The 13131-nt window shown below is 36.5% G+C and overlaps 1 protein-coding gene across 2 annotated transcripts; it reads right to left on the bottom strand.

Moving 5' to 3' along the window:
- Positions 1-1306: 1306 nt before the first annotated feature.
- Positions 1307-1823, bottom strand: LOC116640131 (cytosolic iron-sulfur assembly component 2A-like). Of its 2 annotated transcripts, XM_032416942.1 has the most exons (3): positions 1700-1823; positions 1503-1665; positions 1358-1452 (listed from the first exon to the last, which is right to left on the bottom strand). In XM_032416942.1, exons 1-3 carry the CDS (start codon positions 1821-1823, stop codon positions 1431-1433), a joined length of 309 nt encoding a protein of 102 aa, XP_032272833.1. In that variant the 3' UTR covers positions 1358-1430. The 2 variants fall into 2 exon arrangements, with proteins under 2 accessions (XP_032272832.1, XP_032272833.1); XM_032416941.1 differs by having other exon boundaries at positions 1307-1665.
- Positions 1824-13131: the final 11308 nt, after the last annotated feature.

The following is a 13131-nucleotide window of genomic DNA, read 5'->3' as shown; positions in this document are numbered from 1 at the left end:
TTTTTTTGCAGATACAGAAAAACCAATCCTAAAATTCATAAGAAATCTTAAGGGATCCCAAATTGCCAAAATAATCTTGATAAAGAAGAACAAAACAAGAAGACTCACACTTCCTGATTTCAAACCCTACTACAATGCTACAGTAATCAAAACACTTTGGGGTTGGCATAAAACAGGTATATAGGGCATTGGAATAGAAAATAAATGAACCCTCATATATATGGTCAAATAATTTTTTACAAGGGTACCCAAACCACTCAGTGGGGAAAAGACAGTCTTTTCAACAAATGGTGCTGGGAAAAATTGGATATTGAGGCAAAAGAATAAAGTTGATCCTTACCTAATATCATATAAAAATTAATTCAAAACTGGTTGAGGACCTAAATTTAAGACCAAAAACTATACAACTCTTAGAAGAAAACAAAGACAGGGGGGAGGAGCAAGATGGCAGAGGAGTAGACCTAAATTTCGTCTGGTCCCAGGAATTCAGCTAGATAGGGATCAAACCATTCTGAACACCTACAAACTCAACAGGAGATCGAAGAAAAGAATAGCAGCAACTCTCTGAACAGAAAAGCGACCACTTTCTGGAAGGTAGGATGTGCGTGCAGAGAAGTGAATCCAAGGTGATATTCGGGAGGATAGACGGCGGGGGAGGGAGCCTCCCTCAGCCGCTACTGGCAAGTGATAGAGCAGCAGAGCACAAAATCGGAACTTTTAGAAGTCGGCTCTGGTGAGGGACATTGCTCCAGTGACTAAGTGGGGGGTGGAACCCTCACTGCAACAGTGTGGTCTGAAGACCCTCGGGGTCACAGAAAGACCGGCTTCTTTCCCATGATTCTTTAGTCTTTCAAAGTTAATTTTTTTTTACTTTTTTTTTGAATTTTTCTTTTTCCCTTTTTCAACCAACATCTTATCAATCCCCCCCCCCCTTTTTTTTTACAAGAATCATCTCTGTTTTATTTATTCTACAGAGTAATGATTTAAATTGAATACACTTGGGCACAGTAAATATTTGACATGAAAAGTAGTTGTTATCAGAAGAGGCATCAGAAAAATAGCAACTCATCTGACACATAATCACCAGAAAATATTTTTCTGTCCAATCACTTAAGTGTTACAAATCCTGAGAATGTTATACACTGAACAAACTAGGTACTACTTATAATTAAATCTTGCTTGCAAATCATCTGTTAAAAAAACACCTTGAGGTACAAATCACCTATGTATTAAACATGTCTTTTACATTTTACAAAGAATTTAAACAAAAATATCAAACAAAGTTAACTGGCTCTTAAAACAACTATTAGTCAGGCTCAAGGACACACTGTTCCACAATTTCCCATAAGTTGGGGTTTTCCATTGCAGCTGCCACTCGCTCTTTGTCATTTATCTGCTTGTTGATGTCTTCCTCTGTTGAGTGGGTTCCTTCAGAAATGTAGATTTCCAACTTATGTTTAAACAGTAAATACTGCTGAAGTTTTACTCTTAAGCACAGCCCAATAAGGGTTGCCAAAGAGCAGTGAGGTACTGTTGGTGTGAACCTGATAGTAACCAAATAGTCTTCTTCATTTATCTCCTGAACCTCCACACTACTTTCCGTTACCACTTCCAGTTCTTCTAAAGTATTGGGCTTCTCTGGGTCCCGGATAGTTCGAATCAAATAACACCAAATGCTGTCCTGGGTAAAATTAGTTACCATAAACCTCTAGCGCTTTTTCATCCATGATCCGGGCCTGCCGGGCAGCTCCCCGCTCAAACAGGCCGGAGAGCCACAGGACTCTGCTCAGCGTCCAGGAGAGCAGCCCGGACACCCGCCCCATCCTCACACTCTGCCATCCCTGGCAACTGTCCCATCCAAGCCACCATCTCTCAGCAGCAGGCCTCGCAATTTATCAACATCCTGGTCTTCAAATGCAATCCCTTTTTTAAAAATCTTTTTTATTTTACATTTTTAGAGTCATATTCTATCCCTTCATAGTAGTTAACCTTATTTATGGTATAAGTTGTTCTCTCTTTAAAATTGTGGGATACAGTTTCTTCTAACAGACCAAAATATACCCTAAATCTCTAGTGTATGGCTTTGTTCTAGTCTCCTGCCTGATCACATTCTCTCCTTTTTTTTTTTTTTTAATCCTCTTCTTTCTTTTTTCAACCAACTTCTTATATTATCAATTTCTTTTATAAAATCTTTTATAATTTTCATCTTTACAGTCATATTCCATCTCTTCATTGTATTTACCCTTATTTTTGTACATATATAAGTTTTTCTTTCTTTAAAATTTTGGGAGGCACTTTCTTCTAACAGACCAAAATATGCCCAAAATCTAGGGTGTGGCACTGATCTATGCACCAGCCTGATCATATTTGATCATATTCTGGTTTTTTTTCTTTTTTTTTTCTTTTTTCTTTCTTTCCCTTTCTTTTCCCTCGGTCTCTTCTGATTTGTTTAGTGTATATTTTTCTGGGGTCATTGTTACCCTGTTAGCATTTTGTTCTCTCATTCATCTATTCTCTGGACAAAATGACAAGATGGAAAAAATCACTTCAAAAAAAAGAACAAGAGGCAGTACCGACTGCCAGGGACCTAATCAATACGGGCATTAGAAAGATGTTAGAACTAGAGTTCAGAATGACAATTTTAAAGATACTAGCTGGACTTGAAAAAAGCATGGAAGATATTAGAGAAACCCTTTCTGGAGAAATAAAAGAACTAAAATCTAACCAAGTGGAAATCAAAAAGGCTATTAATGAGGTACAATAAAAAATGGAGGCTCTAACTGCTAGGATAAATGAGGCAGAAGAGAGAATTAGTGATATAGAAACCAAATGACGGAGAATAAAGAAGCTGAGAAAAAGAGAGATAAACAACTACTGGATCACGAGGGCAGAATTCGAGAGATAAGTGATTCCATAAAACGAAACAATATTAGAATAATTGGGATCCCAGAAGAAGAAGAAAGAGAGAGGGGCAGAAGGTATATTGGAGCAAATTATAGCAGAGAACTTCCCTAATTTGGGGAAGGAAACAGGCATAAAAATCCAGGAGGCACAGAGAACCCCCCCTCAAAATCAATAAAAATAGGTCAACATCCCAACATCTAATAATAAAACTTATGAGTCTCAGCGAAAAAGAGAAAATCCTGAAAGCAGCTTGGGAGAAGAGATCTGTAACCTACAATGGTAGAAACATTAGAGTGGCAACAGACCTATCCACAGAGACCTGGCAGGCCAGAAAGTACTGATATGATATATTCAGAGCACTAAATGAGAAAAATATGCAGCCAAGAATACTATATCCAGCTAGGCTGTCATTGAAAATAGAAGGAGAGATAAAAAGCTTCCAGGACAAACAAAAACTAAAGGAATTTACAAACACGAAACCAGCTATACAAGAAATATTGAAGGGGGTCCTCTAAGCAAAGAGAGAGACTAAAAGTAACATAGACCAGGAAGGGACACAGACAATATACAGTCACCTTACAGGCAATACAATGGCACTAAATTCATATCTTTCAATAGTTACCCTGAATGTAAATGGGCTACATGCCCCAATCAAAAGACACAGGGTATCAGAATGGATAAAAACAACAAGACCCATCAATATGCTGCCTGCAAGAGACTCATTTTAGACCCAAAGACACCTCCAGATTGAAAGTGAGGGGGTGGAAAACCATTTACCATGCTAATGGACACCAAAAGAAAGCTGGGGTGGCAATCCTTATATCAGACAAATTAGATTTTAAACCAAAGACTATAATAGGAGATGAGGAAGGACACTATATCCTACTTAAAGGGTCTATCCAACAAGAAGATCTAACAATAGTAAATATCTATGCCCCTAACATGGGAGCAGCCAATTATATAAAGCAATTAATAACAAAAGCAAAGAAACACATCGACAACAATACAATAATAGTGGGGGACTTTAACACCCCCCTCACTGAAATGGACAGATCATCTAAGCAAAAGATCAACAAGGAAATAAAGACTTTAAATGACACCCTGGACCAAATGGACTTCACAGATACATTCAGAACATTCCATCCCAAAGCAACAGAATACACATTCTTCTCTAGTGCCGATGGAACATTCTCCAGAACAGATCACATCCTAGGTCACAAATCAGGTCTCAACTGGTACCAAAAGATTGGGATCATTCCCCGCATATTTTCAGACCACAATGCTTTGAAACTAGAACTCAAGCACAAGAGGAAAGTCGGAAAGAACTCAAATCCATGGAGGCTAAAGAGCATCCTACTAAAGAATGAATGGGTCAACCAGGAAATTAAAGAAGAATTTTAAAAATTCATGGAAACAAATGAAAATGAAAACACAACTGTTCAAAATCCTTGGGATGCAGCAAAGGCAGTCCTAAGAGAAAAGTATATAGCAATACAAGCCTTTCTCAAGAAACAAGAAAGGTCTCAAATACACAACCTAACCTACACCTAAAGGAGCTGGAGAAAGAACAGCAAATAAAGCCTAAGCCCAGCAGGAGAAGAGAAATCATAAAGATCAGAGCAGAAATCAATGAAATAGAAACCAAAAGAACAGTAGAACAGATCAATGAAACTAGGAGCTGGTTCTTTGAAAGAATTAACAAGATTGATAAACCCCTGGCCAGACTTATCAAAAAGAAAAGAGAACGGACCCAAATAAATAAAATCATGAATGAAAGAGGAGAGATCATAACCAACACCAAAGAAATACAAACAATTATAAGAACATATTATGAGCAACTATATGCCAGCAAATTAGATACTCTGGAAGAAATGGATGCATTCCTAAAGATGTATAAACTACCAAAACTGAACCAGGAAGAAATAGAAAACCTGAACAGACCTAGAACCACTAAGGAAATTGAAGCAGTAATCAAAAATCTCCTGACAAACAAAAGCCCAGGGCCAGATGGCTTCCCAGGGGAGTTGTACCAAACATTTAAAGAAGAATTAATACCTATTCTTCTGAAACTGTTCCAAAAAATAGAAATGGAAGGAAGACTTCCAAACTCATTTTATGAGGCCACCATTACCTTGATCCCAAAGCCAGACAAAGACCCCATCAAAAAGGAGAATTACAGACCAATGTCCTTGATGAACATGGACGCAAAAATTCTCACCAAAATACTAGCCAATAGGCTCCAACAGTACATTAAAAGGATTACTCACCACAACCAAGTGGGATTTATCCCTGGGCTGCAAGTTTGGTTCAACATCTGCAAATCAATCAATGTGATACAATACATTAATAAAAGAAAGAACAAGAACCATATGATCCTCTCAATAGATGCAGAAAAAGCATTTGACAAAGTTTGGCATCCTTACTTGATCAACACTCTTCAGAGTATAGGGATAGAGGGTACATACCTCAATATCATAAAAGCCATCTATGAAAAACCCACAGCAAATATCATTCTCAATGGGGAAAAACTGAGAACTTTCCCCCTAAGGTCAGGAACACAGCAGGGATGTCCACTATCACCAATGCTATTCAACATAGTATTAGAAGCCCTAGCCACAGCAATCAGACAACAAAAAGAAATAAAAGGCATCCAAATCGGCAAAGAAGAAGTCAAACTCTCCCTCTTTGCAGATGATATGATACTTTATGTGGAAAACCCAAAAGACTCCACCCCAAAACTGCTAGACTCATACAGGAATTCAGTAAAGTGGCAGGATATAAATCCAATGCACAGAAATCAGTGGCATTTCTATACACCACCACCAAGACAGAAGAAAGAGAAATTAAGGAGTTGATTCCATTCACAATTGCACCCAAAACCATAAGATACCTAAGAATAAATCTAACCAAAGAGGCAAAGAATCTGTACTCAGAAAACTATAAAATACTCATGAAAGAAATTGAGGAAGACACAAAGAAATGGAAAAATGTTCCATGCTCATGGACTGGAAGAACAAATATTGTGAAGATGTCAATGCTACCTAGAGCAATCTATGCATTTAATGCAATCCCTGTCAAAATACCATCCACTTTCTTCAAAGAAATGGAGCAAATAATCCTAAAATTTGTTTGGAACCAGAGAAGACCCCGAATAGCCAGAGGAATGTTGAAAAAGAAAAGCAAAGCTGGTGGCATCACAATCCCGGACTTCAAGCTCTATTACAAAGCTGTCATCATCAAGACAGTATGGTACTGGCACAAAAACAAACACATAGATCAATGGAACAGAATAGAGAGCCCAGAAATGGACCCTCAACTCTATGTCAACTAATCTTCGACAAAGCAGGAAAGAATGTCCAGTGGAAAAAAGACAGTCTCTTCAACAAATGGTGTTGGGAAAATTGGACAGCCACATGCAGAAGAATGAAACTGGACCATTTCCTTACACCACTCACAAAAATAGAGTCAAAATGGTTGAAAGACCTAAATGTAAGACAGGAATCCATCAAAATCCTAAAGAACACAGGCAGCAACCTCTTCGCCCTCAGCCACAGCAACTTCTTCCTAGAAACATCACCAAATGCAAGGGAAGCAATGGCAAAAATGAACTATTGGGACCTCATCAAGATAAAAAGCTTCTGCACAGCAGGAGAAACAGTCAACAAAACCAAAAGACAACCGACAGAATGGGAGAAGATATTTGCAAATGACCTATCAGATAAAGGGCTAGTATCTAAAATCTATAGGGAACTTGTTAAACTCAACACCCAAAGAACAAACGATCCAATCAAGAAATGGGCAGAAGACATGAACAGACATTTTTCCAAAGAAGACATCCAAATGGCCAACAGACACATGAAAAAGTGTTCAACATCGCTCGGCATCAGGGAAATCCAAATCAAAACCTCAATGAGATACCAACTCACACAAGTCAGAATGGCTAAAATTAACAAGTTAGGAAACAACAGATGTTGGCAGCGATGCGGAGAAAGGGGAACTCTCCTACACTGTTGGTGGGAATGCAAGCTGGTGCAGCCACTCTCGAAAACAGTATGGAGGTTCCTCAAAAAGTTGAAAATAGAGCTACCATATGACCCAGCAATTGCACTACTGGGTATTTGCCCCAAAGATACAAATGTAGGGATCCGAAGGGGTACGTGCACCCCAATGTTTATAGCAGCAATGTCCACAATAGCCAAACTATGGAAAGAGCCAAGATGTCCATCAACAGATGGATGTATAAAGAGGTGGTATATATATACAGTGGAATATTATGCAGCCATCAAAAGGAATGAAATCTTGCCATTTGCAACGACGTGGATGGAACTGGAGGGTATTATGCTGAGTGAAATAAGTCAATTAGAGAAAGACATGTATCATATGACCTCACTGTTATGAGGAATTCTTAATCTCAGGAAACAAACTGAGGGTTGCTGGAGTGGTGGGGGGTGGGAGGGATGGGGTGGCTGGGTGATAGACACTGGGGAGGGTATGTGCTACGGTGAGCGCTGTGAATTGTGTAAGACTGTTGAATCACAGACCTGTACCGCTGAAACAAATAATATATGTTAAAAAAAGAAGAAGACAGTAGGAAGGAAAAAATGAAGGGGGGAAATCAGAGGGGGAGATGAACTGTGAGAGACTATGAACTCTGAGAAACAAACTGAGGGTTCTAGAGAGGAGGGAGTTGGGGGGATGGGTTAGCCTGGTGATGGGTATTAAAGAGGGCATGTACTGAATGGAGCACTGGGTGTTATATGCAAACAATGAATCATGGAACACTACATCACAAAGTAATGATGTAATGTATGGTGATTAACATAACATAATAAAAACAAAAAGAAGAAAACAAGGACAAAAGCTTTACAATATTGGAATGGCAATGATTCTTGAAATAACAGAGACAAATTGGACTTCATGAAAAAATTTTAAATGTGCATTAAAAACATTATGCAAAGAGTAAAAACGCAACACACAGAATGGGAGAATATGTTTGCAACTCATATATCTGATAAGAGATTAATATGTAGAATGTGTAGAGATCTCCTAATACCCAACAACAACAAAATCACTTCAAAAACAGGTAAAGGACTTGACCAGACATATCTCTAAAGCAGATATACAAATTGACAATAAGCCTATAAAATGCTTAACATCACTAATCATTAGAGAAATGCAAATCTAAACCAAATTTTAAAAAATTTTTATCTGTATGAGATGATAGATGTTAACTAAGCCTATTGTAATTGTTTCACAACATCTATAAATCAAACCATTATGTTGTATGCCTTCAACTTACAGTGATGTATATCAATTATTTCTCAATAAAACCAAAAAAATTTTAAAACAACAATGTACAATGAGTCCCCCACCTCACACCTATTAGGATAACTATTATCAAAACCACAAAAAAACAGCAAGCGTTGAAGAGTTGAAACGTGCACTGTTGATGGAAATGAAAAATACTATAGCCACTGTGAAAACACTATGTTAGTTCCTCAAAAAAATTAGTAAGAGAATTATCATATACTCTATCAATCCCACTCCTGGGTCAAAAGAATTGAAAGTAGGGTCTCAAAGACATATTTCACAGCCATGTTCACTTCAGTATTATTCATAATTGCTGATACATGGAAGCAACCCTAGTTTCCATTGATGGATGGATAAGCAAAATTTGGTATATACTTACAATAGAATATTATGCAGCCTTAAAAGGAAATTTTGCAATATGCTACAACATGAATGAACCTTGAGTATACTATGCTAAGTGAAATTAGTCACAAAAAGGCAAACACTCTATTATTCCACTTATATGAGGTATTTCAAGACAAAGCACAATGGTACTTGCCAGAGTCTGGAGGGAGAGGATAATGGAGAGTTATTGCTTAATGGGTATAGTGTTCCAGTATTACAAGATGAATGGTGGTAATGGTTGCACAATGAAAATATATTTAACACCACCGAACTATGCATTTTAAAATGGGTAAGATGGTAAATTCAGTGTATTTTACCACAAAACAAAACAAAAGAGAGCATGTCCATGTGCCAGAAGTGTGGCATACCCAAATTCTACAGGGACAGAAGCTCTTGTGTTCAGGATCTATCCAGGCCTCATCCTATGTATTTCTGTGTCTGGCTGTTCATTTATCCTTAAAAAACATCCTTTTGTAACAAACTCTCAATCTAGTAAGTAGAAAAAAAGCACAAATGCAAAATAATATATCCAAAGATACCCATTCTTGTAAATTTACTGTCTGTAGTTCTAAACAAAGCATTTATCTCTAGGGGTTATTGGTCTCCAAATTTTATCTCTTCTATTTCATAAATGTTATAGTGAATGCACCAAATGTTAGAGATAACAAATGTCCCTTTTCAGAACAAATTGAAAGAGAGAAACATGATAAAAGTCAATGTATTTTCTTCTTTTCAACAAATTTGTTGAAGAACACAAATAACATGAGCCTGCTGTGGGCTAACTGGCTCTTTGTGCAACTCTCATCAATCTTAAAATAGCCACAGGAAATTTTGGCTCTGTTGAGCAGACACATATCCAGAGAGACTCAGAAGTGATGAGTAAAATAGAGAACTAAGAGAAAGTCCTGCTCCAGAAGGCTGCAAAAGATTGATATGTGAGTGAAATGCAAAACCATGTAATGGGAAAAGAATAAGGAGGTAAAATAAATTAAAAATAATTACAAAATTGTGATTGTTGGGCAGTAAGCAGCTGGAGGAAGGGGAGAGCAGTGGAACTGGAAAAAATATGAGAAACACTGTGAGAAGCAAATTACAGCTTGAAGTGGGATTTGATTTTGAGTAAGATGAGAATGAGGAATAAGTTATGCCTTAGTTGCCTTTATGTGTCCTTGCACCTAGCATTGTTTTGGTCATCCTGGATTATGCAATGAATGTTTGTTGAATCTCTCTTCAAATGGCTCCACCTTTAATTTGCCTGTTTTGGTTAATAATTTTTTATTACAAAACCCTCATTAACCCAAATGGGAAAATTGGATGTGGGGCTGTTTAAAAAGGAGATTCAACAAGTATTGATCACATACCCAGGATGCCCATAAAAGAGTGCTAAGTGTGAGGACACATTAAAAACAATTAAGGCATAATTTGTCTTTTCATGAAGATCATATCAAATCAAAAGTATATATTTATCATATAAAAAAATCTTTAAGGTGGAATAAAATAAATGGCATAACCAGAGACTAATTCAAAGACTGTGTTGAACACAATTTATAAATATTTTATATCTTAAGGATACCTAGATGAATAAGATACAGCCAGTTATTATCAACAGAATTTCAATTCACTCAGAAAAGAGAGAACACATATTTAGGCTGATGACCACCTCATGTGTAGCAATAGCCATTTCCTTTACAAAGTACATATTCTGTCTCTGTTATCACAATATAAAATATAGGAAGTTGTCCCCATTTAGTGGACAAAGAAAGAGGCCAGAAGTTAAGTAACTATCCAAGATGTGAAGTAATGGAATGAAGATTTGGAGCCAGATCTCTCTGATCTCAACCTATGTTCTTTACTGTGTCATATCCCTCTTTAATCAGAATGTAAATCTGTACATTGACAAGAAGAAGAGAGGTCATTCAGTTGACTGTATCAGGAAGGAGTCATCATGAATTAAAGTGTTTGTGAATTACCACAGCCATATTTATACTTTTTGTTGTTCTATTAAAAATATTTAAACAAATTATATACTAAATGTTAAAGAAACCTGGGAGATTGCTTATTTGTGGTTTCTTAAATTTTTCCATCAAAACACTGAGATATCAAAGGAGAGCATAAGAAGGTAAACCCAAGACCTACAAGTACCAAACTTTTTCAAATTGATGTTTGATCTTAAAAATGCATGTGGACTTTCATTTTATTTCATAATATGCCTATATTTCTATTAGCATACAATTTTATTTTCAAAATGTAAGCAGATACCTCCAGTGAGATGTATTATGCTTCACCTTAGTGTCTTAGGCCTTGCATGTTCCCTCCTAAGGCAAGTTACATTCTCCATAGTTAAAAGGAAACCCAGTTGGGGTAGCAGTCAGGAGCCTTGCAAAGTTAAAGCTGTTGGAATTTGATTACAATTCAAATGTGCTTATCAGATAGGAGCCATGAGTCCATTGTTGTCATCTGAGTATGATCTATATTGTAATTTTAATTGGGAAGCAAACTAAGTTTTCTCTGAAAATTATCCGTGCCATTTAGGTAACATGAATTATAAAAAATGAGTTGAAGTTTGAATGAAACATTTATCTGCAATATTTTGATCTCTTTCTGTATATGATATTGAAAGTTCCACATACTTGTCTCGTATCCTCTTTTATACTCCTAACAAAAAAAAATTCTCAACTAAAGAGTTTATTTGGTTTCTGAGTTTTGAAGAAGATGTCTAATTGTGTTTATTGTTTCTAAAATTTTTGGCAAGCCAAAGAAACATTTTTTTTCTTATAAAAAATACAGGAGTAAATTGAAATTAATAAAAAGAATGCGAGCAAGTTTAGGGCATTTCTGTGAACTTAGCTAGGCAATTCAAAGTCACAAGGCAGGGCATCAAACTATTACCTAGGAAGGCCTTTCTCCACCAAATCAAGCCTAAATATAATTGTAATAAATCATATATCTAGTCCAACAGACTTAAAATATTTTATTTCAAATTGAATGGGATTGGAGTTATTCTCCATTTCATTACTTCAACTTCATTTTTTTTTGTCTTTTTCCTCCTCAGTTGCCTCAAGTTGGTCTTTTCCAAATCTGTCAGACAAAAACATATCCTTCCCCAAATATGAGAGGGAAGATATCTGTGTCATATTTTTCTGCCATTAACTTGACCCATAAGACAATATAACAAGATCTGAATCCTTATCTTTAAGCATAAATATGCACACATAATTATACACACAACCCCCCCCACACACACACCTTTGTATTGGTAAATTTGGTACGATATTCCATCCTAAAGGAGCAGACAGTCTTAGTAGAAAACCAATACATTTTTTGGCTTTAAACAATCACCTGTTCAAGAAAACTTGATCTGTAAATGTAATCTACTGACATTTTATATTTTGCCAGTTGGACAACTGAAATTGTAATAGATAAAGACCTCTAAGGCTCTTAATAGAGGGATATGACATAAAGTAGAGAAAAATTTCTAGAGGAAGTGATATGTGAACTTCAAAGCTATGGTTAAGAGGAGGAAAAAGAATGCTCCAACTAAAAGGAATAATATATGCAAATAGTGAATATGAAGGACCAGATGACAGTCAGTGAGACTGGATGAGAGAAAATAGAGGAATACTGGTACAAGATGAATTTAGAGCAGGAAGTAGAGGTTGCATGATGAAGGGTCCTGAGGGCCATGATAAGAGTTCCAGCCATTATCTTAAGAGCAATATGTATCATAAAAGAGTATTAGGCATAGGAGGAACATGATCAGAAATGTACTTTGACAGATCACCTTCCAATGTTGTATGGAGAATGGATTAAAGGAAAGTTTAGAGAAGGTTAGGGAGACCAGTTTGTAGGCTATTGAGAATCCCATGATATCATTAAGTACAGCAGAGAATATTGTGTTTCATGAATATGAAAAAAAAATGATCTGAGAAATATTTAGGAAGTGCAATTGACAGGATGTGGTGATGCTTTAGATATGGGAAGTGAGGAAGAAAGCTGTGTCCAAGATGACTGCTAAATTCTTATAATACTAAATGGATTATAGTGGTATTAATAGAGATCAGGAAAGCTGAGAAAAAATATAATTGAAGGAGAATATCATGATTTTTTTTGTGTGCTTGACTCCTAAATTTGAGGTGCTTTTGAGATTGCCAAGAAGGTATATTAAAGAAGGGACCTGGCTAAGTGCATGTTATCTCTGAATAGGTACTAATAATTGAAGTCCTAAAAGTGAAAGAAAACACAAGAGATTAGAATACAAGAGACACTATCACTAAGCTTAACCAATTCCAATATTTAATGGCCCACCATGATGAGCTCGACAAAGATACAGTGAAGTAAGAAGAAATCAAAGACATTGTTAGGAGAAATTCAAATGGTGAGAATGTGTCAATGTAAGAAATTAGAAAATAGAGATGGATGTTACTGAGAAGCAGGCTAAGAAGAGCATTAAAAGCATTCTTGGATTTAGAGACAGGAAGATGATTGCTGATCTTATACCAGATGAGATGCCTGATGCCAAATCAGAATTTGAGG

The sequence above is a fragment of the Phoca vitulina genome, unplaced genomic scaffold (genome assembly GCF_004348235.1).
Source record: "Phoca vitulina isolate PV1807 unplaced genomic scaffold, GSC_HSeal_1.0 scaffold19, whole genome shotgun sequence".
NCBI classification, from domain to species: Eukaryota; Metazoa; Chordata; class Mammalia; order Carnivora; family Phocidae; genus Phoca; species Phoca vitulina.
This window is presented reverse-complemented; position numbering and strand designations above follow the sequence as displayed.